The following is a 27,100-nucleotide window of genomic DNA, read 5'->3' on the forward strand; positions in this document are numbered from 1 at the left end:
CCCACTATCTGAGGTGGCAGCGATGACCCTTACCTCACACGACCTTCCCTCCACCGGTCACTCAGCTTGGCACCACCTCGTCTCTACTGCCACGCATACGAGATGTCCATTAACCTCATCCTCTTCATACCAACACCTAACCTTGGCAAGTGTTTTTGAATGATGCTTTCACGCTACTGTCCACACAGCTGACAGTGTGTGTGTGTGTGTGTGTGTGTGTGTGTGTGTGTGTGTGTGTGTGTGTCTAGATAAACACAACAATCTAACTTTCAACTTCGAGATACAACAATAAACACCGACTCTGTACCACGCGAACCCCGTGTGTGTCAGGCAGGCGGGTGTGGGAGGACTGACACCAGAAAAGCTCGCTAAGAATAAGCCGAAAATATCAGGAAATAAAATGTGGTTTGTCGTGGGGCAGGCAGACAAAGCGAGGGTGTTAAGGGCTATTTTTGGTGGTGCGCTTAAGCGGAGATATGAGGACAATACCGGATTACAGGGACGGGACAAGGAACATGGCGGCAGTGCTGAGCCAGTGGGTCCAGCACCCACAGCGAGTGGCACTACCCCACACCCTCAAACGTGAACAGCTGAAGATCAACCCCATGAGAAAAGAAAGCATGACCTTGCGGAGTGCTGACCTGGTCCATGACCCGGCTGACCCCATTATCAGGTTCAGAGACCTGGTCAATCCTATACGAGGTCGCATCACTGTGCTCAGGGGGTCGACAACAACTCCAGCTGTGTACGAAGACCCTGAGCCTGCGTCACCAGCTGTGTACGATGACCCTGAGCCTCCGTCGCCAGCTGTGTATGAAGACCCTGAGCCTCCGTCACCAGCTGTGTATGAAGACCCTGAGCCTACGTCACCAGCTGTGGACGAAGACCCTGAGCCTGCGTCACCAGCTGTGTATGAAGACCCTGAGCCTACGTCACCAGCTGTGTACGAAGACCTTGAGCCTACGTCACCAGCTGTGTCGTCGACTCTCCTTTTCAAGAGACTATTCATGTTTACTGAAGCCCCCCAGCTTCCCGTCACTGTCATCTCCATACACATCCATACACATGCATCCGCCTTACACTAATGACACTGAGTATATAAACTTCTGAACTACGTTAATGTTGATGAACGGCTCAAGGTGTCGAGTGTCCACAAGACACAGTGTCGAAAAGCAGTAAGACTTTCGTCAGTGAAACCCACAGTGTATGTTAACTTTCCTGTTCCTCAGAGGGGAAATGTGACGCGCAACCCGTTATGTAGAACTGTTAGTTAATAATGAAACAAAAATATATACAGAATAAATGTAAAATGTTCCAAGGGTAAAAAATCTCCAGAAGAGCAAAGAAAAGCGGATGAAAGTGAGGGCGTGAGGAACAACCGCCACATTAAAGGAGGTGGACTTAGTTGTGCCTTTGTGTCAAAGGGTTGATAAAGGCACTTGATGCCCAGTGGACGTCCTCCTCCTTCGTGCAAGCCACACACCCTTCACTGCCAACACCAACCATAATTATCAACTACAAATACATCGAAAAGATTAAAAAAGAAACTAGAGTTTGGTGATGACAAAGATGGTGAAAATGGGAAGAATTAAAAGTGGGAATGTGGAGGGAGGATTTCACCAGGGGAGGAGGAGCAAAGCCCAGATTTTTCCAGCAGGAATAATGGTTGGGAAAAATGTTCAGGGAACAGCTGGAGTATACGTAGCGCTGCACGGTGTGCTGGGAGACTGTTTGATAACGTAAAATGCCACACATCTGCAACACCTGCAGCTTACACGGCACAACGTATTAATCTCCACATGAAAGGGTGTGCGTGTTTACCTATTTTTACTGAACGGAGGGGGAGCTTTACATACGTGGAGAGCCCCATCTCTTGAACTTTCTCTTGCATACCACAGTTTAAACTTCTGTTAGCTGCCCACGTTCACACCCTCATAATTCAACCTATTCCATTCATCCACCGCTCACACTAATAAATTATTTCTATTTTAACGACTTTATCAATTTCATGTTATGTGCTCTGGATGTTCTAACCCTGCATCTCTCGAGGAACTGTTCGTGGTCGGCGTCATCAAGCTGGCTTAAAACTTATAAAGGGTGTGATCACATCACCCCTCACTCCTCTCTCTTCCATGATAAGAAACCGACGACCTCTTGCCTTTCCCGAAACCTCAAGCGTTCCTAATTCTTTGATGCTCTCCTCTGGACGTTCATAATGAGTGCTTCGTGCTTCTTTCGATGACCAAACCCGAGAAGAATATTCTAGTTATGGCCTTATGTAGGATGTGATCAGCTTGCAGAGTATCTGCTTCCTCATCCGTACATCTGAATTGTGGTTGTAATAATTACCAGCGAACGTTTTGTCTCATTTAACAATTCTCCAAAAACAGAACTCTGGCGACAAGTAAGGGACCATGTCTTGTCTCGAGTCCTTCTCAGAAATAGATTCCGGCAGTGTTTTTCCTGTTATTAACATTCGTCTTGAGGCCTTCCTCCACTGTGTCCCATACTCAGTACTTTACATTTACTCAAGCTGAATTTCATCAACCATGTCGCAGACTAGAGTGTGCCTCGGTCCCCATTTAAACTGAAGCAATGCTTCTCGCTTTTTACTTCCCTCACGACCTTAACATCATCCGCAAACATGTTCATGTACGAGTCTAGCCCTTGTGGAAAGTTATTCATGTAGATTAAGAGGGGCACAGGTCCCAGGACAGAACCCTACGGCACGCCACTGGTGACCACAAGCCATTTCGAGAACGTTACCCCACACATGTGGCCTTTGTTCCCTTCCAGTAAGATTATATTCTATTCATTGACGGAGTCTCCTCCTTATTACTACACGGAGATCCAACTTCTTTACCAGCCTCCTTCGTGGTACTGTGTCAAATTCGTTTTAGCAGTCCACATACAATCAACCCACCTTTCTGTCTTAAAACAGAGCTCACTCTTTCGTGGAAATCTAAAATGTTTGTTAAAAATGACTTCCTTTACATTAAAGCCTGCCCTATCTCGCTTGAGTAATTTCTCTTTGCAAGAAGTCATCCACTCGCTCTGTGGTCATCTTTCCCAGTACTGAAGAGACACGTTCGTCAAGAGACCGGTCTGTAGTTCGGTGCATCCCAAGGTCTCCTCTCTTATAAAAAGGTACGAATTTCGCCAACTTCCTTTCTACTGGAACTGCATCCTTTTCCATCGATATCTTAACCCAAAGTGGTCTGTCAAGTGTATCGGCAAACATCCTTAGCACATATAAGGTACTTCATCAGGACCATGAGCCTTTTACTACTCTACTGATCTTTCTATTTCAGTGTCTTCCAAAACATCTTTCCCATTGTATCTCACCAGTGCTGGGGCTACAGTGTCTTCCATTGTGAAAACAACTGAACTCGTCATTCAGTTCAACGTAGATTTTCACATTTTCCACTAAAACTCTTGCCTCAGAATCTTAATAGCTGTTCATTCACAGGTAATTTTCTCCTAATATATCCGTGAGAAAGTTTTGGATGGCCTCCTACCTTATCCACAATATAGCTCCCAAAATTTCTTCGTTCCTCCGTTCGTATCCTCCAACAGCCGCTTCCTGCTCTCTTATTCCTCTCAAATGTTGGCTGGCTGGTGTTCCGTTTGTATCTTCTCTCATACTACGTCCTTGAGCTTCTTCGCTTCTTGACATCTTTTAATGAACCGTATTTCCATTTTCTCCCTTCGCTCTTGTGTTCGAGGTTAAATGGACCCATGTTCCTACTCCCTCCCTCTACCTTTCACCACAGTGTCCCGGTTCCTGGACAGAACCTTCCACCACAATGTCCTGGGTCCTGGCTTCTGATATCAACTTCCCAATTTATGTTACCATAAAAATCAGTAAATTCTTATAATTTCCACCATTATATTTCCTCTTTGAGTCAGGTTTCATTGTTGCTCTTTTTATGTCCTCTCGTGTACCACATAAATCAAACTCCTGTGTTACATGATCACTTTTTCCAACTGATGTATCGTATATGATATTCCCAATATCAGCGCTGCTATGTGTGAAGATGAGGTAGAGTAATGTGTGTATGTGTATGTGTGTATGTACCAGGCGTTGTGATCCGCCTGCGCCCTGCGACATGCATTGTGGTACCATCTATGTGTACGGCTCCAGAAGGGAGGTGTCCACGTATGTGTAAGCAAATACCTATTTGTAACTACCCATTTGTACTGTACAGGGAGTGAGTTTTACACTCGTGAGGCTTATTCTCTTGAACAATTTCTACGATCATACATCTTATTAAATGTATGTAAGATGTCTGCATTAATTATGCCCTCTCTTTCCTCATTCCACTTATCCACAACTCGTATACTATAAAAGTACTTCTTCATAGTTTTTCTCTCAAGGTTCTTAATTTCATGCTATGCCTTCTGGCTGGTATATTCCTACATCAAAGAACTGTTCACTGTCTATGTTTAACAATCTGGTTTAAAATCTTTAAGGTTCTGATCGCGTCATCCTCAGTCCTCTCTCTTCCATGATGTGAATCAATTCTACTTTTTTTTTTTGTCAGCTGAGACGTCACAGGCAACGGGGTGGCGGCGAGAGTGGATGAAGGCAGCATGTATATGTACATGTGTGTATGTCCGTGTATGTAAATGTATGTATACACTGAAATATGTAGGTATGGTTATGTGAGTGTGTGGGAGTTTATGTATATACATGTGTATGTGGGTGGGTTGGGCCATTCTTTCGTCTATTTCCTTGCGCTGCCTCGCTAACGCGGGAGACAACGACAAAGTATAACAAAAATAAATAAATAAATAAATAAATAAATATATATACATATACATATATATATATATATATATATATATATATATATATATATACATATATATATATTTCTTTTCTTTCAAACTATTCGCCATTTCCCGCATTAGCGAGGTAGCGTTAAGAACAGAGGACTGGGCCTTTGAGGGAATACCCTCACCTGGCCCAATTCTCTGTTCCTTCTTTTGGAAAATTAAAAAAAAAAAAAAAAAAAAACGAGAGGGGAGGATTTCCAGCCCCCCGCTCCCTCCCCTTTTAGTCGCCTTCTACGACACGCAGGGAATACGTGGGAAGTACTCTTAATCCCCTATCCCCAGGGATATATATATATATATATATATATATATATATATATATATATATATATATATACATATCCTAGCCGGAGACAGGTACCCATTTTATCGACTCACCCTTATGGGTAGATAAACAGCTGGGTTAACTGTGGACCGACTGCCTAAACCAGGATTCGAACCTACGTGCTCGACCCTGGTCGGCCCGTGAATGCGTCACGGTCAGGAACGCTAAACGCTACACCACGGGAGTCCACGACCTCCTCTCTCTCATCTCTGGTATAACCTTCGTCGCCCTCTGATGGACCTTCCCTCTTAGCTTTCTGTGCTTCTATTAAGTGCACGACCAAACGTGAGGAAATGCTCTGGTTTTAACTTTATGTAAGACGTGGACATCCTGCCGAATATTTACTTATCCATAAACATGAATGAAATTCTAATATTTGCCATCAGACATTAGGCCTCAACTCGTTCTCCTGATATAGGACTCTGGTGACAGGTTAGGAATGATGCAGACTCCCACGTCACTCACACACAGATTCGTGCAGCTTATTGCCAAATAGATAATATTCTCATCAAGGATTCTTGTTTCACCGTGACCCAACACGCATTACAGTTTCTCGGATTGCAATTCCTCGACTACGTGGCTTCTGACCATGGTCGCAGGAAACTCCAAATAGCATTGCACCTGTTGAAGAACTGTTGACTGTGAGCGTCATACCGTTGATTTAGGAACTATAAGGCTGTTCAGGTCACCCCCTCGCTTCTCTCTCCTCCTTGGTGGACAGCTGTGGAACGTATTAGTTCAGGCACCATCTTCACTGCCCTCCTCTGGAACTTCCCTAACACCTCTATGGGCTTCTTCAGGAGCGGTGACGAAACTTGACGAGCATCTTATAATTTTGGCCTTATGTAGTGTGTGTGTGTGTGTGTGTGTGTGTGTGTGTGTGTGTGTGTGTGTGTGTGTGTGTGTGTGTATGCGGGCTCGTGTCACCCAGCCCTGAGGGATAAAGAGTGATGTACAAAGTCATGTCAGGAGGGCATGAACTGAAGGGAAATAAGGGATCACAGGTCTTAGGAAGCACCTGGGTCAGTGGTGGGGCTTGTGGACACGCCAGCCGGAACTGCAGGCCGGTGTGAGGAAATTCTATTCCCACGTAGGAGACACCGAGGCTGGGCTTAAGGGCGTGAGTGTGGCGGTGAACGTGCCCTGCATGCGGCCGGCCGTGTTAGAAATCCGCTCAGAACGACCTCTACAGTGGAAGGTTTTGTCCAGACGACCCCAAGCCTGACCTAGTAACAACGTCACACTGGGCAGTGTTGAAAATGGTTGGTGTCCGGCTGCACGACTTAGATCTACGCACACGATGACCTCCAGTGCCGTGCACGGCCGTACTCCCAGGGCACTCGTGCACCACCTGCAGCCTTGCACTAGAATATATCCCAGTGACATGGAAGACCAGGATGACGTGTGAAGTTGGATTAGTTCGTTTTTGTTCCTTCACTTTCATTTCCCCACCTCGAGTGCCAGTTCAGGGACGTTTCAGTCCCCACAGTCAGTCCCGCAGCCGCTTGGCAACCCGGAAGTGTTGGGAGAGCAACGCATGATCGCTTGAGGGGGAGGGGAGGGGGAGAGAAATAATTGAGATTTGGTAAGGATAATACCGACTCTTCATGCATTACGACGGAAATCAATGATGATACTGTAATGTTGGCAGTAAACATAACATGTTAATTGCACTGATGACGTATCGTGTGGTGGCGGTTACACAAGAACGGCTCCTCCCTCCGCCATGATCAGTGGCCCTTGGTACAGCACACGGAGCAATGCTTTATGAGGCTGTGGGTCTCGCAACGTGGGAAGATGTACAAACACTGAGGGGCAGTCCAGGGTTGGGGCTCATGTCACAGTCTTGCGTTCGCAGTTCAGGGGGGTAACAGACCGGGGGGTCGTCACCCAGCTGAGAAAAGCACGTCACTTATACCTGAGGAATCACGGAGAACACGTCATCCTGCTGTGGAGGGCTGAGATGAGCGCGTCATCAGCTCAGGAGAGCGCGTCACTCAGCTTAACAAAGATCGTCATTTGAGGAAAGTGCGTTTTCCAGGTGAGGAAAGAGCGTCATCCTGCCGCTGAGAATGCGTCATCCAACGAGGAGGTCATCCACCTGAGGCAAGCGTGTCACTCAGCTCAGAAGGAGCACGTCCTTCAGTTGAGGCGAGTGCGTCACTCAGCTGAGGACGTCGGAGCACCGCCTGAGGCCATTCTATTTCGAACGTCATGTTTTCTCAGGTCTGGTGCTGCTGACATGCCTCTCTATCCATCGTTCTCACAACTCCAGCAGGTCTGCTCAAGAACGGCTGAACTCTTTCCCGGTCGTCTACCCAAATGCCGTCTTCTCTGCGTCTGACAACAGCAACGGCTTTAAACAGGAGAGCATCGCACGGCAGGAACCGAGCTGACAGTCAGTCGATCCTGACGAAGCGGGACGTAACGAAACCGGACATGCCACAGTGAGATTACTGCAACATACGAAGGACAACAGGAGAGGCTCATGGCCCAGTCATATCAGCTCCTACGTATGCACATCTAACCATTATAATTCATGAATCCAGTGCACTGATCCATATCCACTCGTCCATTCAGTCAGGTTTCCAATCCCTCATCCCATCAATTCACCTCATTATTCATCCGCTAACTTACCAGTCCTGAACATTTATGTATACAACAACAGGTAAATCTCCCCACTTACCTTTCCACATTCTCCTGTTGCAGTATTCATCCTTATATTCATCCTCTCTCTCTCTCTCTCTCTCTCTCTCTCTCTCTCTCTCTCTCTCTCTCTCTCTCTCTCTCTCTAACACACACAGAGCGAAGACTCACCTGGCTGGATAAGCCGGACGTCCAGGATCTTATCAACCTGGGAGTTGTAAGCTGTGATGTGGAAGACGCACTCTGGAGTGTCCTGGATGCAGGTGATGTTGACGGGGACCAGGTCCTCTGACACCTGCTGCCACTTGACCGTCCCCGACCCTGAGGACGACACGTGGAACACCTCCGCCCATAACCTGCAACACCACACAAGACGACGTTCGTTACTACCTGCTAGCTAGGAAGGTCAGAGGCGAGGTTAGGTATGGTTACCGCCTCCCCCAACCACAGTCTACTGAACGACATAACAAGAGGGTGGTTAGTCTGGTGAGGGAGGCAGGTGACGAGGTCATACACCAGGGGTTACCGCCTCAATCAACCCCCCCCCCAAAAAAAAAAAAAAAACTGGTTAGGATCACAAGATAATTAATCAGTTGTATAGAATGGTCAGCCAGGGGTGGCAGCCTCCACTGTAGGTTATACAGGGGAGGTCATCAGTGTAACATTATCTAAGGTCAACCTAGTAACCACAAGGTTACTAAGTCATCATGAGTTAAAGTCATCCCAGGCTGTAGTAATCAGATAAAAGTATCAGTGTGGTGTTAAGATAGCAAGGACGTCATCAAAATAAAGGAAATTAGTCAGAGGTCACACAACACATCATGATGAAGTTAATATAGAATAAATGAAATACCACTCAGGGCTCCGTGATGAAATGAACAGAGGCAGGTAAGACATAAAATGTTAAAAAACTCTGTGTACCCTATAATGGAACAATATACAATGGCTGTTAAATGAGAACAGGTGGATCATTTTGAAGACATCAAACACATACGTATTCAGCCCCTTGTCCGAAGATGGAATTGTCTCCAGGTTATGAGGCAAATTCAATTCTCGGCTAAAACTGATCATAAACGGCATTACTCTCGCTAATTCACAACTCGAGGCATTGGTCTGATGCCATCTAATTCATTAGATGCCCCAGGAAAACAACTGTGTTCAGTAAAACATGACATGATTTGCATCTCAAGTATAAACTGTTAAGTTACAGTGTGACTCCCCACATCGGACGAGACGACCTGTACCCGTCTGCCAGGCGAGGCTGACCACACATACACACTACGGAGATCGTATACGCTCAGCCGGTGATCCTGAACGACCAGAGGCAACATGTTGCCAGCGTTAAGGTTTGTACATCTACGGTCAACACACAAGGGAGTAAGGAACGAAGCTCGTCTTGGGTTGACCTGACCGATATATAGCTGGCGGGTGTTTACGAAAGAATTCAGGGTGACCATCAAAGGATTTCACAAGGGGCAAAAAGTTATCCAGGATGCAGTTGACACTGGGTGTGTGGAGTCAGGCTTCACCGGAAGATCAGGTGACGAAGAGGGCATTAGAGGCTCACCTTAACCGACCGAGTTAAAAAGTGTGAGACCTCCTCATGTGTGGCTAGTGTCCTCATGGGTTAATTCTAAAGGTGTTGACGACCACAGACTCACCGCTGGCCTATGCCATTCAGTTGACGTTTTCTCGGTTAGTGTGATTTTAAATACAGAGATCCAAACCTTAAAAAAAAATAAGATTGAGAAGGAGGGGAAAGACCCAAGTAACCGAGAGGTCATTTACGAGCAGCAGGAGGCAGGACGAAGGGTTAAGACGGTGAGGCAACTCAAGATGTCACCAACGGGGGTTAACCATGACTGAGGCTGGCTGTACACTGCCAGACCCGGGGCCAGTATTATGACCTTGTTAAGAAGCATAATAAAAGTGGGAAAAACCATGACTGGGGTCAGGTCACGGCTGGTGTCAGCAAGACCCATACATAAAATGTCGAAAAAAAATATGAAAAAGTGAAATGCAAAGCAACGTATTACTACTTAGCTCAATATCTATCTATCTATATATATATATATATATATATATATATATATATATATATATATATATATATATATATATATATATATAACCATTTTCTTCAACTACCAGAAAGTATTCATGTGCTTTACGTCTAACCATGAATAACAACCCTCTAGTCTTTCAGTTACTATGGGGCCCTCATGACACGATGATACAACACTACAACCAAGGGGCCCTCTTAAGATCAAGATACAACAGGACAACTATGGGCCCCTCATGAGACCATGATACAACACTACGACCAAGGGGCCCCTCATGAGACCATGATAAACCAATACGACCTAGAGGCCCTCACCAGACGAAAATCAAACAAAGATAACAATCTAAGAATGAACCAACTGTAGTAATGTGATATACAGATCAAACTTCTTAATGAATTTTCAGACCTTGAAAACCCGAGAAAGACGCTCAAAATCAGTGAGAGAGAGAGAGAGAGAGAGAGAGAGAGAGAGAGAGAGAGAGAGAGAGAGAGAGAGAGAGAGAGAGACGTGGTTAGTACAACCATATGCGAATGAACATAGAGATAAAGGAGACAGCAAATACTATGGGTAGCATGAATATATGGAGATGCAGGGAATATAGCGTACAGTGAGTGAGGAGGGAGGACCTGCACCACCAGAGGAGCCACAAAAGCTAATGAGATTAATGAGGGCGGGGAATGCCGGAGCCAGCAGCCGCGAGGGCCTGCATGGCGCTTGGCCGGGACCTGAGACAGACATGGACGAAGACGGATGATGGCGGGAGAGGACCGGCGGCGGCGGCGGGGAGGAGGAGAAGGAGGGCTACACACTAGGAGCCTGAGACACTCACAGCTAGAGAGAGAGAGAGAGAGAGAGAGAGAGAGAGAGAGAGAGAGAGAGAGAGAGAGAGAGAGAGAGAGAGAGAGAGACTAGGACCCCTCCGGCCAGGTGTCAATCTTGGTGTTGTCAGCATCAGTACGGCAGCGCAGCCACGGTATAACTACAGTAATATAATGATCGGACAACCCGATCATCACCCCTTCCATTTTTTGACCCCAGCAGGAGCTAACGGGCGGTGGCTTGATAGTACCAATCACACCGCCACAGCCGGTACCTGCTGCAGACGTTACTATACCAACCCCACCACCACAGTCGGCACCCGTGGTACAGCCAGCCACTCCCAAATGCTTCACCGTTCGGAAAATTATGCTATTATATGTTTTCTTCTTTTCAGTTTCAAATGGAAATAATGTTCGTGACATTCTGTCGTTTTCCTTGCAATCTTTGAGCTAAGTATATTTTCATTATCTATGGCTGCCTTCTATGGATAAATGTGAATCGAGTCCAAACGATTAGAGATGGGGTGGTGAGGGAAGTAAATGCCAGTCTTGGTGAGAGGGGCGATCATGTAGCCGAAAGGGACTAGGAAGTGGATCAGTTGTTATTCGCTGATGATACAGCACTGGCGGCAGATTTGACAGCGAAACTGCTGAAGTTGGTGACGAGTGTGTGAAAGGAAAAACATGAGAGTAACTGTAAATAAAAGCAAAGGTATTAGGTGTAGCAGGTTTGAGTGGCAGGTTCATTGGGGTGTGAACTGAATGGAGAAAAATTGGTGGATGTGAAGTGTTTTAGACACCTCAGAGAAGATGGCAGCGAATGGAACCATGGAAGTGGAAGCGAGTCAGAGGGCGGGTGAGGGGGCGAAGGTTCAGGGAGCACTGAAGAATGTGTGGAAAGAATGTTGTCTGGGAGGGCGAAAATGGATATGTTTGAAGGAATATCAGCCCTAACTGCGTTATATGGATGCGAGGCATAGGTTATAGATACTGCTATGCGGAGGAGGGTGGATGAGTTGGAAAAGAAATGTGTGAAGACAATTTGTGGTGTAAGGTGGTTTGATCGAGTAATGAAAAGGTAAGAGAGAAAAGTGGTAATAAAAAGTGTATGGTTAAGAGAACTGAAGAGGGTGTGATGAAATGGTTCGGATATATGGAGAGAATGAGTGAGGAAAGGTTGACAAAGAGGATATATATGTCAGAAGTTGGGGGTACAAGGAGAAAGGGGAGACCAAATTGGAGATGGAAGGATGAAGGAAAAAAGATTTTGAACGATCGGGGCCTGAACATGCAGAAGGGTGAAAGGCGTAAACGGAATAGAGTGAACAGGAGCTATTTGGTATACTGGGGTCGACGTGCTGTCAGCGGGCTGAACCAGGACATGTGAAGCGCCCGGGGTAAACCATGGTAAGGTCTGTGGGGCCTGGTTGTTGATAGGGAGCTGTGGTTTCGGTGCATTACACATGACAGCTAGAGAACGGATGTGAGTGGATGCGGTCTTTCTTCGCCTGTTCCTGGCGCCGCCTCTCTAACGCGGGAAATGTCGATCAAGTATGAAAAAAAAATACATATAATAGGCTGGAAGACTAGGATCAGGAGTGAGTGTGTGTGTGTGTGTGTGTGTGTGTGTGTGTGTGTGTGTGTGTAAACATTAGGCTGACCTCAGTCACTCCTTGTGTAAATACAATTGTTTTTGTTCGGAACCAAGCCAGAGTGAGGATGGAGAAGATAAACATGGTCGTCCAGTGTGTCCTACTTAACACGAAGTTTCGTATGGTTAACCCTCAGTGCTTGGTATTATATTTGGAATTTAACAACTTACTTTAATAATCTGATAACGAATAAAACGAATTTAGTCTGAGTACAGGCGAGCTGTTACAATACAGGAAGAGAGTCGAGGCGTCACAACAACGCGGTCTTCGTTGCTTTGCTTTAGGAGTCATCATGGCAAGTGGTCTCCCGACGCCTCATTCCAGAGAGATTTACCAAGTGTGGATACTGCTTAGCTAGCACTGAGTACAACATCAGACTGTAATGCTAAAGGAAGTTATGTAGTGTTAATTTCTGTCATGATTCATAAGTTACCAGTTAAGAGTTCAAGTGGTGAAACACACAAGACCTGACATCGTCAACGGCAGCTCCCCACACAAAGGCTCAAGTAAACTGCAAAATGTAACATTCAGTGAGAAAGTGACAAATAACAGACACAACGAAGGAAGTGGACCAAGTGTGGGAATATCAAAGAATGAATTAGTACAATAGTCAACCATGTGGGATGGAACTGTTTATGTGCCTTGGTTACCCAACATTTTTGGTATGCTGTATCATGCGGTACAGAGACGAGGTCAGTGTCGGGTCGGCCGGTCCCAGGTCGACGCGCACACACAACTTGCAGTGCCTGGGGCAAGCCTGGGGCTTGCCTTGCCCAGCGGAAAAAATTAAGCTCACATCTATCACAATCCCGGTGAGTTAAGCCTTGCGTTCTAGACACAGCAGGCTGTGTTTAAGGTGTCAGGATACATATATATATATATATATATATATATATATATATATATATATATATATATATATATATATATATATATATATATATATATAAACCCTAGCCTAAGCCAGGTACCCATTATATCGACCACCATCTAAGGGTGGATGAACAGCTGGATTGACTGCAGACAGGCTGCCGCGACCAGCGACGCTAAAAGCTACACAACACTGCTTAATACACTTACCTACAACAGATAAGCAATTCAGCGGCACGTGAGGAGGAAACCATACGTGCTTCAAAGCAGCGTTGTAAATACACAGCCGAGCTACTTTCCCATGATGGCAAGCTATCCATCCATCTTAAAGAGACAAGTGGGTTTCCAATATTTTTTACGCTAAAGTTCACGTGGATATCGAGTGAAATATATATATATATATGTGGGAGTCTTAATGGCTGCCCGTGATTCACATTCCCTTTTAAATAATACTGAAAAAAGGAATTCATTTTTCTACGATAAGTTGTGGCTGGTGTAGCAATTACTTACTCATATGGCTCGTGGCGTCAGCAGTTTATAAATACATTTGTCAAATATACTGATCTGTCCTGTGTTACACTTGGGTGTGATCCAGCGGGAGTGCGACGATTATCGCTGATAACATAATTTACATCCTCCTTTGTACCTTCCCTCATCATACTCAACCACTCTACAGTTCCCATCAGCAAACAACCAAGGGAAGGCAAGTTAATTAACGATTCAAACAACAAAACGAGGCAGTTTACTGTGTTGCGACACTTCGCATCCGGCTGGCAGAGCCACAGACTGTCATCCCACTTTAAAACCTCACCAAGAAAAAAAATTAACGTAATGACCACACACACCTGACTGAGGAGGCAGTGTCCCTGGTGGTGGTGGGTGGGAAGTGCTGACAACCACCTCGTGTGACACTATCATTAACATTCCGCTGTTGTTTACATCATGTTTACTGAACATGTTACCATGATTCTTGACTGCTGGCTGGCCACCTAGCTCACCAGGGGGAGAGGCAATATAAATCATTTTACCCAAGTTCCAAAATTTATGCAAGTTTTTACTATAATGAATATCGGGAAAATCTGTTTCATTCCTCCCCTATGGACACATTACGGAAATATGTGTATCTATAAATTGTACTTTTTTTCTGGCAATAAAGAACGACTATTGAAATGGCTGTGAGACGAACCAGGCTAAGTATGCTCGTGTGTGTGTGTGCGCGCGTTCCTGTGTGTGTGTGTGTGTGTGTGTGTGTGTGTGTGTTTACAGTTTCCCTCCTACAATGTCCGTGTAAAGCCTGGCTGACACAGAGGATCGGGCCATCACTAGACACCTGTCGTTTCTTATTTACAAAAGTTAGCTCGTCACTGAGCCAGGGCCGCGGACCTGCACACGTCGCTCGCGTCTCCCAGGCTCTTAAAATCCAGTCTCGTTTTTGGTGACACCTCGCAAGCCCCTGGGGGACCAAGGGAACCCGGGGTGAGCAACGTGATGTGGTCCTGTGTCCCATCTGGTACACACGACAACCTTATAACCTCAGAGAATTTTCCTTTAATAATCAAAAGCCAAGTTTTTGAAAGGTATGTTTAGCAAACTTGCTTTCCCACCAAACTGAATGAATGAATTATGTACGACTAAAATTAAGTGAGCAGTTTGAAATGCATGAGTAATGCCTAAAATCTAAGTGAGCAGTTTTAAGTGCACGAGTAATGCCTAAAATTACCAGCATACTACATCAGTAGTTCTTCCTACCATCTTAGAATCGTCCCTAAATAATATTTTTTTCCCCATGATGTCCTTCTCGTCCTGAGGGCTATTCAAGACCACGACTCTAGGATAGGATGGGTTTAGCCTCTGACCTGACCCTCTGGGATGAAGTCAAAGGTCAGGTCATCAAGCCCAAGGGTCGCACCATCGCCAGTGGCACACCCTCCCTTGAACAGCTCCGGGCAGTAACACACACACACACACATGTAGCTGCACACATGGTCCCTCTACGGAAGGATTGTCACGTTGTCGGATTCCACGCCATATCGTGAGTCATTCATAAACGAGTCTAACTATTTACCAATATTCTGAGGATAAAACTTGACCCAAAATTTCCCATGTACATAGCAGTCGACATGGAAATCTACTTTTGTGTTTTGGTTCTTCTTGGACGTTGACAAACCCGTTGAAAGATAAATATGCTATTTGGTCACAACACTTGAAAGAAGGACAAAGAAATAACAGAAAAGTTCCTCCCCTCGGGGGCTGGTCGATAAATAGGTATACCTAGGCTTAGGCTCGGTGTGTGTGTGTGTGTGTGTGTGTGTGTGTGTGTGTGTGTGTGTGTGTGTGTGTGTGTTTATCCACAAATTGTGAAGATAAAGTAAGAGACGGGGCAACACGCGATAAAAAAAAAACTCTTCCCGTAACACACAAACTATAATCACATTTACACAACTATCTTTACACAACCATCTGTTCATGAACACATGAGAGACCATAGTTACTGTCACTGGGAATGTACAAAGACGGATTGTAAGATCTGTAAATGATATGTAAAAGGAAGAATGAAAAAAAAATAATGATAAGGGATACTGGTCATTAGGAAAGTCACCCGCGGAGTGCCACAAGGATCGTCCTTGAGAACTGTGTCGTTCTTGGGTCATGTTCCTGACCCACTACAGGGAGTACGGTCATACTGACCCACTACAGGGAGTACGGTCATACTGACCCACTACAGGGAGTACGGTCATACTGACCCACTACAGGGAGTACGGTCATACTGACCCACTACAGGGAGTACGGTCATACTGACGCATTACAGGGAGTACGGTCATACTGACCCACTACAGGGAGTACGGTCATACTGACGCATTACAGGGAGTACGGTCATACTGACCCACTACAGGGAGTACGGTCATACTGACCCACTACAGGGAGTACGGTCATACTGACGCATTACAGTGAGTACGGTCATACTGACGCATTACAGGGAGTACGGTCATACTGACCCACTACAGGGAGTACGGTCATACTGACCCACTACAGGGAGTACGGTCATACTGACCCACTACAGGGAGTACGGTCATACTGACGCATTACAGGGAGTACGGTCATACTGACCCACTACAGGGAGTTCGGTCATACTGACCCACTACAGTGAGTACGGTCATACTGACCCACTACAGTGAGTACGGTCATACTGACCCACTACAGTGAGTACGGTCATACTGACCCACTACAGGGAGTACGGTCATACTGACGCATTACAGGGAGTACGGTCATACTGACCCACTACAGGGAGTTCGGTCATACTGACGCATTACAGGGAGTACGGTCACACTGACCCACTACAGGGAGTACGGTCATACTGACCCACTACAGGGAGTGTGGTCATACTGACCCACTACAGGGAGTACGGTCAACTGACGCATTACAGGGAGTACGGTCACACTGACCCACTACAGGGAGTGTGGTCATACTGACCCACTACAGGGAGTACGGTCATACTGACCCACTACAGGGAGTGTGGTCATACTGACCCACTGCACGAGTACGGTCATACTGACCCACTACAGGGAGTACGGTCATACTGACCCACTACAGGAGTACGGTCATACTGACCCATTACAGGAAGTACGGTCATACTGACCCACTACAGGGAGTGTGGTCATACTGACCCACTGCACGAGTACGGTCATACTGACCCACTACAGGGAGTACGGTCATACTGACCCACTAAAGGGAGTGCGGTCATACTGACCCACTACAGGGAGTATGGTCATACTTTAGCATGTCTGCAGATGATACATAACCAGTGGCAGGGACTGGTCATGCCAAACACTGCAAAACACAAAGGGATGATGATGGCCAGACAGGTAGGATGACGATTGTACACAAAGCTACACATATCAAGGGATCAGGACGACCCATCAGGAACTACAGGTGAGCTGCGAAGAGTTTAGAGGAGTCAAACTGTGATGGGGGATCTTGGGATACTAATACAACACATATTTCCGTCGACAGACACAGATGGAAGAATGTTAATAGCATTTCCAGAGCAGCATTCAGGTTTATGACTGATGAAGCGTTCAATGAAATATGTACAACGTATGTGAGAAATGAATCTATCTTTACCGACCTCGTACGCAAAGAATCATACCAGCCAAGGTAAAGAGAGAGAGCAACAGGATGGGCATCATAGAGACGAGGGAGGACCTCATAAGATACTCCTACAGCAACACGGTACTGGACGTCCGGGTCTATATAAATGAAGCAGTGGTACAGGCTGCTGCCTACCACAGGCACATCCCCTCCCTCTCTGACGAGTCAGCACCACACACTCCAAGGTTACGAGGCGAGGCGTCCAGAGTCGACAGCTCCCTCGCCGCGCGTATGACGAGGTAACAAAAATAGGTAAACATTTATTTAAACCAAAACTACATATATACATTTATAAATACACAAACACGAAGGCAACGTATCTCGTGACACTATCAGACTCGCGCGGTACTCCGCCTCTCTACAATAATTTCTCACAAGACGTCACTGCGGGCCTCGGCCACTGGGCAAATATACCTTTCCAACCGTGAGAAATGACTCATCTTTTGTTGGTCGCAGGAGAAAAACGTACCCAAATTTGAGAGCAGCTGATACTGCCATTGTTCTTCCATGGGAAGAGAAACGTTGTGATGAATGAATACAATTCCCTTTCGAAGACGATCTACAAGAATATTCTGGCAACAATACCGAGGGAACAGAAAGAAAACATCCAGCAGAAATCTCGCCCTGTAATGTTCAAAATGGCGACGATGGAGTTTGGAGAAATATCGGCAAACTCTTCATACTGGCCTCACCTGTGTGCTGATACCGGGAACTGCCTCGATCAATACACACATCACGACCACTCGAGTCCTACCGCTAGCAGATAACACAACACACACACACACACACACACACACACACACACACACACACACAACAACTCCATTACTGTAAGTATACCACGTGTAGACCAGCTTATCTTGCCCCATGTATACAAGCTTATCTTACCTAAGTTTACCTAATTTCATGACAGTAAGTCTACATAACTCTCAGCTGTCTTCGAAATTGTCGAGTACAGACAGTTTCAGCACAGAAACACGTCGGTCTGACCCAGCTACACCAGGCTGTGTTACCCATATACAATTGACTATGACGCTGAGGTTCGCTCCCTCATCACCAGGGGTGCTAGCACGTCCACTTCGCAGTGCAACTACAAGGAGTCTGCCAGGCTGGGGCTTGGTGACCCACTTCTGTATACACGTCCTCCACACCAGGAATGTGTGGACAGAACGGATGATGACAGAGCGATGATAGTTAACACGATGTCGGGTCAACTCCTACTGACGAGAACCAGCACCCCAGCCAGCGGCAGTAGACCCACTGCTGTGGCTTGAACGTCCACCTACCGACGGACGCCTACTGACATGGTTATCTGTATCGCCTTAGTCTGTCCAGTTCAAACCTTAACACAGAAACTTTACTATGTAGATATAGTTACGTTCTGTAATGACGTCAGCTGTAACCCAAGTGCAAGTATTCATGTGCCTGGGGTGTTCGTGCCTCTGTTCTTATGCTATCATGGTCGCTGGCCGTAAAGCCCAACACACAACATTGGAAGGTGTGTGTGTGTGTGTGTGTGTGTTTCTAGAGTGTTAGTGTCAGTGAGTGAGTGTATGATGTCTGTTAGTGAAAGCGTGTAATTACCTACTGGTACTGTACGGGGAGTGAGTTGTACACTCATGCGGCCCCATCTCCTGAAAATTATCTCTCATACAACATCTTAAATCTATGAATGGTGTCTACATTCACCAGGTTTTCAGTCATTTCATTCCATTCAGGTGTGTCTATAATCTTTAGTAATGAAGCATGTACCCTTGTACGCACATTCAAAGGTATAATCAGGTATTTACACACTTGAAAAGCAAGATTATGATAACATCAAACGATACAAACAGAACCACAGACACTCTGGACACGGTAATGAAGATCATACAGAATTACGAACGTACCAGAGAGAGAGAGAGAGAGAGAGAGAGAGAGAGAGAGAGAGAGAGAGAGAGAATATTACGTTTGTGAGTTCTGCCCTTAACTCATTCGAGAAGGATTCAGTAAGGGTAAGGTCTGGCTTGCTTACCAACACACTGTGATCGCCAGGATGGAAGCAGTAACGAGAGCACACGAATGGCTATCGTATGACATACTATGTCTGTGATTTAAGTTAATCTTCAGTGTTTCTGTTTTCCCTCACCTCTGTACTCCTTTTCTATCTGTTTCGTGGCCTACTGTAAATTTCCTCCAACATTTTCTGTCTCCGGGACATTATATCCTCCTCTTCCTCTCCTTCTCCATTATTTCCTTCACCTTCTCATCCTCCCTCTCTCTCCTCACATGGCCCAGGTTGCTGTCTTCTCTCGCTGCCTCATCCACACTTGGGCTGTTGGCATTCAGTCCACAAACACGTGACGACACGTCACTCACACGACCTGTTCTTCGTAACTCTACATTTTTCTTGCGGTGAACAGTACGCGCAAAGCCCCGCCTTTGGACCAAATCTAGTCCTAAGCAATTCCCAACCCTACACCTGTTTATTCACTCCTTCCCCTCTCAATTTCTTCTCTTCCTCCGCTCCTCCTCCTCCTCCTCCTCCTCCTGAGCTTCGTACTATAAAAAGCAGCGTGGAGATAAACTGGCCGGCTGCTGCCACTCCCTGCTCTCCAATATTTCCCGTGGCATCCTCTGATTGAATAAACTTTCAGGGAAGTCGCCGCCCCCAACTTCTTGATAGTGTAATGCCGGGACGCTCAACACAGAGAACGGAGATCGATGGCTCTCTCCGGTGAGAGAAAACGAAATCCAGAAGGTTTCTCCCTGAAACTCATGCACGACACTTTATGTAGCCTCTTCTGCCGACTGTATAGCAAATCAGTACGAACCCAGGAGAGTTCGAGGATAAACTGGTGACTTCTATAATACGAAAAACTTGTCCATCTGACGTTTGGTCAGATAAAGGTATGAGCATGGGTGAGGAACATGTCTGGTGACACCATCTTCTGCCACGCTCTGAAGCGGAAATACTTAGTATTGTATCAATGTGTCTGTCTATATTTCTGTCATACACAGAAAGGCGTGTACTGTGATCCATCACTGTCGGTCATACAGAGAAAGATCATTTTTTTCTATGCTCCTGATGTGAAGTGTGCAGTAAACAATGTTTATTCATTTATCAGTTTTTGTATAAAAGCAAGATATCACTCTGATATGATACAAGAACAGTGATTGATAACATAATGTTCTGTGAATCTGTATTACTTTGTAATACAATACTAATTAGTAAGAGTATATCACACAAACTGATGATCTAGAAACTCTGTCACGATAAATTTTGTTGGAATATAAATATACTTCAACCACTAAACGACAATACAAAATGTCTCTCACGTGACTAGCTTGCAGAGAAGTCAAGGTTTCATAACATGAAAGGTTAACAGTTTTCAAGTCTTAACAACCTTCCATAGGTCGCCCGTCTTACGATTCAAGATCCACATGAGCCGTTAAGATAACACTAATCGGTTATTCTACATGTAAGCAATTTGTTCCTAATGACATGACTTAATGAAGGATGGTCAGTAGTCAGGCATAAAGTCTAAAACAAATTATATATAAACACCTATTAAGTGTGCCTGCCAAAAGTTGCGTCTAACAGGCCCTACTTATTGTACTTACAAAGCGCTAGTATACAACAGATAACTATAACCAGACACAAACTAAACATCTCAAACCGACTGATGTAACCATCTCCTGCTGTACATGAAGACGACCACGATGAAGAAAACCTTTATATCAAGCAGTACGTAGGAACATTTCTTCTGCCCAAGATGAGGCAAGTCTATCATCCGATAATATATCAAGTCTTCCGATGGGCTACTGATAACGTGATGCCCAACAGAGGGACGTGTCGCTCCTTCAACATTGAGGAAATTAAATAACCACAAATAATCATGCCACAATGTCTTCAGAGCGCAGAAGCAACCATTGTCTCCTCAAAACAAAACATAATCTTGAAGAAGACAACGGGCTGCAGCTAACCATCTTTCAGAAATGAGAAACACAGCCATGAATGACATCTTCCAAAGCCTTTCCGAGACGGAGTGAAACACTGGACTGTTAAACTGAGGAAGATGCCTGACTGGTGGCCAGGACTGACATATACAGAATAATACCTGGGAGTGACAGCGTACACCCAGACTGTCCTCTGGCCTCCACAATACAAATATATCAACATTGACACATGTTAAAAAAAAATTCTGGTGGGCCTGGCGTCCAACCTGCACTAGGAAACCCTTCCGTGCTGGAGAGCCTGGCATGTGAACCTTGCCAATGATGACCAATCATACGTACACATGTCACAAGTAGGACGGGAAAACACTACGCAAATATCCGGGTCTAGAAAATTTTTATTGTCATACCTTCAAATATAATTTACACAGTGGTACATAAAACTTTACGCACTCACTGGATATATATATATATATATATATATATATATATATATATATATATATATATATATATATATATTCCTCCAGGGTGTTCCTGGCCAGCTAGTGGGTAGCATGGGCCTGCAGCCCGCAGCCTGAAATAGCCTGATTGAATTGAGAGGCAGCAGCGTAGATTGGTCCTCGACCGACCTGTGCTGGAAGGAATCAGCCACTGAAGCAGACGTGAGGTATACTAAAGGCATGGAAACAAGGTACAGTCAGCACCACCATCAGTCTGGTCTCCTCACCTGACCACACGGACTTGGTTCTCTCCACGTCAGAAGCTTAACATCAAGAACATTACCTGAACTATAATATCACAGCAGTCGATGACCAACCCATGTTATAACACGGATGGTTTGGCACATGTGATCATTACTTTCATGACAGGAAAACGTTATTGCTAACTCTGGCCAGTTCTGTAGAGGATGGAGTCATCTTTCAACTAGTTCTTTGGAGGAAAGACAGTAACTAAACCAGGTCTCTAGAAGGAAAAAAACATTCAACCAGTTCTCTGGAAGAAGGACAATCATTCAACCAGTTCTCTGGAAGGACAATCAATCAACCAGTTCTCTGGAAGGACAATCATTCAACCAGTTCTCTGGAAGGACAATCAATCAACCAGTTCTCTGGAAGGACAATCATTCAACCAGTTCTCTGGAAGGACAATCATTCAACCAGTTCTCTGGAAGGACAATCAATCAACCAGTTCTCTGGAAGGACAATCACTCAACCAGTTCTCTGGAAGGACAATCACTCAACCAGTTCTCTGGAAGGACAATCAATCAACCAGTTCTCTGGAAGGACAATCAATCAACCAGTTCTCTGGAAGGACAATCAATCAACCAGTTCTCTGGAAGGACAATCATTCAACCAGTTCTCTGGTAGGAGGACAATTCAACCTGCAAGAGGGTACCGATGATGATGATGCTCATGAAGATGAGGAGGAGGAGGAGGAAGGATGGAGTGGAGGGAAGGGGAAGTAAGATGTTAGAAAGACGCGATAAAAGCAAAAGGAGGAGAAGAAAAGGACATATGAAGCAGGTGTGCAAGAAGGAGGCGGAGGAGGAGGAGGAGAGCGGCTCTGATAATGGGGTCACGAAGCAACTTCTTAATGTATCGTAATCTCGTTCATAAAGCGGCGGTCCCGCAGGCCACACGAACGTCTGGCCAGCAACGTCTGATGGTCCGCTAGGGTTATACTGCGGCCAAACACACACACACACACACACACACACACACTATGTATTGTGTGTATTTCCTCCACATATTTTCAGCCAGTTGTTTGCAATCAATTCATATAATTAATATTCATCATCATTAACATTATCATCATCATGGTAACTATCATCGAATAACACCATTTAATGAAGATAGGGCGAAGTTGACAAAAGGCTTCGATATGAATACAATCTAACAGGGAATAAGCTACATTTGCTGTCCGTGTGAGAGAGGCACTTGGGGGTCGGCAATGTACATAACCACAGCGTCACACGAACTCTATCTTCTGACAAAAATCAAAGCTAAATTTCAGTATTTGATTAAGGAAATGTTCAGCGAGCAACCGAACGTATATTTGACCAAAAGTAGAATATCCTCCTTAGATTTCGTTACCAATGTTAAAAAAAAAAAAAAAAAGAGGAACTAAGAGAGAAGGTCCAGAGGAGGGCAATACAGACTGTACCTAAAACACGAAGGCCGGGTTGCAGCGTGAGGCCAAGGGTCTTAAATCTGTCCACCGTGGAGGACTTGATCACAACCATCATGTGTCTGAACTACAGTGAGGGCGACGGTAGTGACGGCAGAACAACCAGAGACAATAACAAGACACTAAACCAGAAACTTGTTCGAAAAGATGCACTGGTATACTCCTGCAGTATCGCTGATAGTGGTGGATGAACGGAAAACACCGAGTGATGACACTGTGAAGGCTTGACATTATACTAAAGTTTGAAACATAATAAAGTCCAAGAGATGTTGGTCCACGAGTGAAGCACTCCCTCCCCGCACTCTACCTACATGCACTCCCTCCCCGCACTCTACCTACATGCACTCCCTCCCCGCACTCTACCTACATGCACTCCCTCCCCGCACTCTACCTACATGCACTCTACCTACATGCACTCCCTCCCCGCACTCTACCTACATGCACTCCCTCCCCGCACTCGACCTACATGCACTCCCTCCCCGCACTCTACCTACATACAGGTCATTATACAACCCGTACAGACCTTCACTCAGCAACACCCTGCTCACTCAGATCTGATAACTGGAGTCTAGAAACGTTTGAATCAAGAGTGCTGACTGGGTGATACAACACTGAGGAGCGTGGTAAATCTACACCTCTTCTTGTTTGATCACATACATATATTCATATTTGCAAACTGCTTGTAATATAAGCAGCCTGTTAAATATGAAATCATTTCCGAAGCTAAAGACGTATAAAATAGCTTTTTAAAAAGTTTACGGTCATCAAAGAAAATTAAAGTTGATTATAAAGTTTTAGAAAACGTAGGGTGACGTTTCAAGTAAATATGGGCATGTAGGTGTTTTCAATCAATAAGGTTGTATTTTATCTCAGTGCAATATGCCAACTATATGGACTTGTGCAGTAAATATTGGTTTGTGAGTTTTCATTACTCTGTCGATAATCATTATTTGCCAGTTTAAGTAATTTGTTGTAAATCATTTGTGTTTGCCTTCATTTTACACGACTCAAACAAAAAAATAGGCAAATTCGACATTAGCAGTTCAAAGGGCTTATATCTGGCACAGAGCATTACATGCGCTTTCAGATCGGCAGTTTGATATTTTCATATTTATTAGCCACGATGTGTTTTGCACTGGTCATTATATTTCGGGAGATACAAGATCAATATATTAATATTCCTGAAATGTTATACCACTCTTATTTCCTTTTATTTCTGGATGAGGAAATACTTGAGAATGAAGAAATGGCGGGAAACTAGAGCGGCGCGTGCCAGAGTCTGCCGACATTGCAACTTGCTCCCCATTATTCAAAGGTTAGTAGATGTTTATCTAACACCCTCTTACAACAGTGCGATGATGATATGAAAACCTTTCATTATAAAACTGAAAATTCTTTGAAAGATAATCGGTACTGACACCCAATGATGATATTTGCTCTCTCTCTCTCTCTCTCTCTCTCTCTCTCTCTCTCTCTCTCTCTCTCTCTCTCTGTTTTATGAATGGCATATTAACTACCATATGGACTCAAATTTAGCTTGGAAAGTAAACTAAGAGAGACTAATGGCTGTTTTATTTCCGATTTTAAGAGTATGATGTAATAAACTTGACAGGTGTCGTGAGCAGGTAAGGTACGGCGTTCACAGAGGAGGCGGATGAGAAAGAGACAACAATTGTCAGATTTTCAAGTCTCAGTCAGCAGTAATTACGTCTGATAATCACAAAATATCAAGAAACATTTTAGATACATTCTAATTAATGCAATTCTATGATCTAACTATAATCAAACCAACAGATGGCAATCAAAAGTAGGCTAGGCTATTACAGCAGCCAGACGAGTGCAGGCAGGGTGGCCACCCTCTGGCCGGAGAGGTTACCGCGGCGGCCAGTCATTGTTATCTGGTAACCAAAGTGACTCCCTACTGCACACACACACACACACCCTTCACCTGTTTGTGTCTAACAATACCAGCTAAGCTTTGTGTCCATCCAGCTATCTGATCTGAGTGAACAGGGTATAGGCAGCGGATTCGAAGACAAAGAACTTCCGTGCTGTTTACCCAGAAATTTCATTTCCTCTCTAGCTCTGTATACTTATCTAATGTTCAAGGAAGGAAACGGTGGGGTAGTACACGCCCCTACTCTGGTACTCCAGTGACACCATAAACCTGCATGATAGCTGATGAGTTTACCAAGGAACCAACTCTTTCCGCCAATGTCAACATCTCTGTTTACGCCAATGTCAACATCTCTGTTTACGCCAATGTCAACATCTTGTAGTTCGGTATACCTCGTCCTGATTCATCACGCGACGGCCGAGAGGGAGCGCATTTCGCACGCCGACCCTGACATGCAGGGAGTGTTTCGTCCATAACATTGAGAGAAGATAAGAATTCAAGTCAGCGTAATAATGGTGGAGGCAGGAGTACGGTCTTGCCCCGCTGGTGAAGCCAAGGCAAGTCAGTTCGGTGAAGATCCACCGCCAGGCGCGGAAAGACTGAAGCAAGTGAGCGAGTCGAACAATGCCGTTCCATTGAACCAGTTCCAGCGAGACAGATGGCCATGATGGCAACGCACACTAAAGCCTCGCGCTCAAGGACCGAGGAGAATCCTCCAGCTGCCTTTAACTTGACTAGGCTGATCGCCTCTCCATCACCAGGCTGAAATGTCCCACCGAACTTTAGCCTCAATGCGAACTGAAACATACCCGCTGAACCTTGCTTGTGGGTAAACTGAACACGTTGTATTGACGACCCAAACTTTTACTGGGATCCCAACTTTTTTACATGGATAGAAAAAAGGAACTGTGTGGACTGAAGGCAACACTGTGAGCCATTACAATTATACTGGTAGATTCAGACCAGCCTGTGATCAAAGGCTTTTAAAATACGTAGAGTTTTGCAGCAAGTACAGATGTATTCTAGACTAAAATTTAGAAATCTGGGAAGGGAAAAATCATTTGAACAAGATCAGATACTCAAGTGCAAACTGTACGAATGAAAATGAAAATGAAGGATTTACACAAAATGCACAATGATACGAGTTCAAGTGCAAATATGGCTGAGCATTCAAAATAAATCTTTTACTGTGCTTATCTGTCTATCCACATTTCTATCATCTTGGCATACGCTTTTCATTCTATGTCGGTTAAAATTTAAAAGTTTTAATAAAAGTAACGTTTTCCCTCCCAAGACGTAAAACACTGCCACAACAAGCAAACTGATAAGACTTGCCCAGTCAGACTTGCTCAATCGCCCAAGTTGGACAGAAGCGTCCAAACGCTACACAACCTAGCGTATATATCTACTAAGTTTTCAAGATAAATGGAAACATTTACGATTCCTCTTTGGGTTCCAATTTTCCACCACCTAGTCTCCTGACTATCCTTCTTAACGTGGGTGAGACATAGGCTTCCACGACCCGGGTGCAGTTAAGTGTCCATGATGTGGCTAGGCTTATTGGCGTGGGAAGCCGACCCAGGAACACTATATAAACCATGATCTGTAATGAACCGTGATGGGGAGGCGGGGGAATGTATACATGAGTGTACTGCCGTTACCTGGCTGGCAACACCTTAATACAAGATTAAGTGGAGGCAATTGGTTTTTTGACT

The 27,100-nt window shown here is 45.0% G+C and overlaps 1 protein-coding gene across 9 annotated transcripts in view; it reads right to left on the reverse strand.

Annotated features, from left to right (window-relative positions):
* The window catches only part of sif (still life), a 1,536,257-nt gene that overhangs the window by 1,499,689 nt on the left and 9,468 nt on the right, over positions 1–27,100 (reverse strand). For all 9 annotated transcript variants that reach the window (XM_071677265.1, XM_071677235.1, XM_071677256.1 and 6 more), the window contains exon 3: positions 7,982–8,166. In XM_071677265.1, the coding sequence (XP_071533366.1) occupies positions 7,982–8,166 (185 nt within the window). The remainder of the gene's footprint in view (positions 1–7,981; positions 8,167–27,100) is intronic.

This window comes from Panulirus ornatus, chromosome 2, assembly GCF_036320965.1.
Source record: "Panulirus ornatus isolate Po-2019 chromosome 2, ASM3632096v1, whole genome shotgun sequence".
NCBI lineage: Eukaryota > Metazoa > Arthropoda > Malacostraca > Decapoda > Palinuridae > Panulirus > Panulirus ornatus.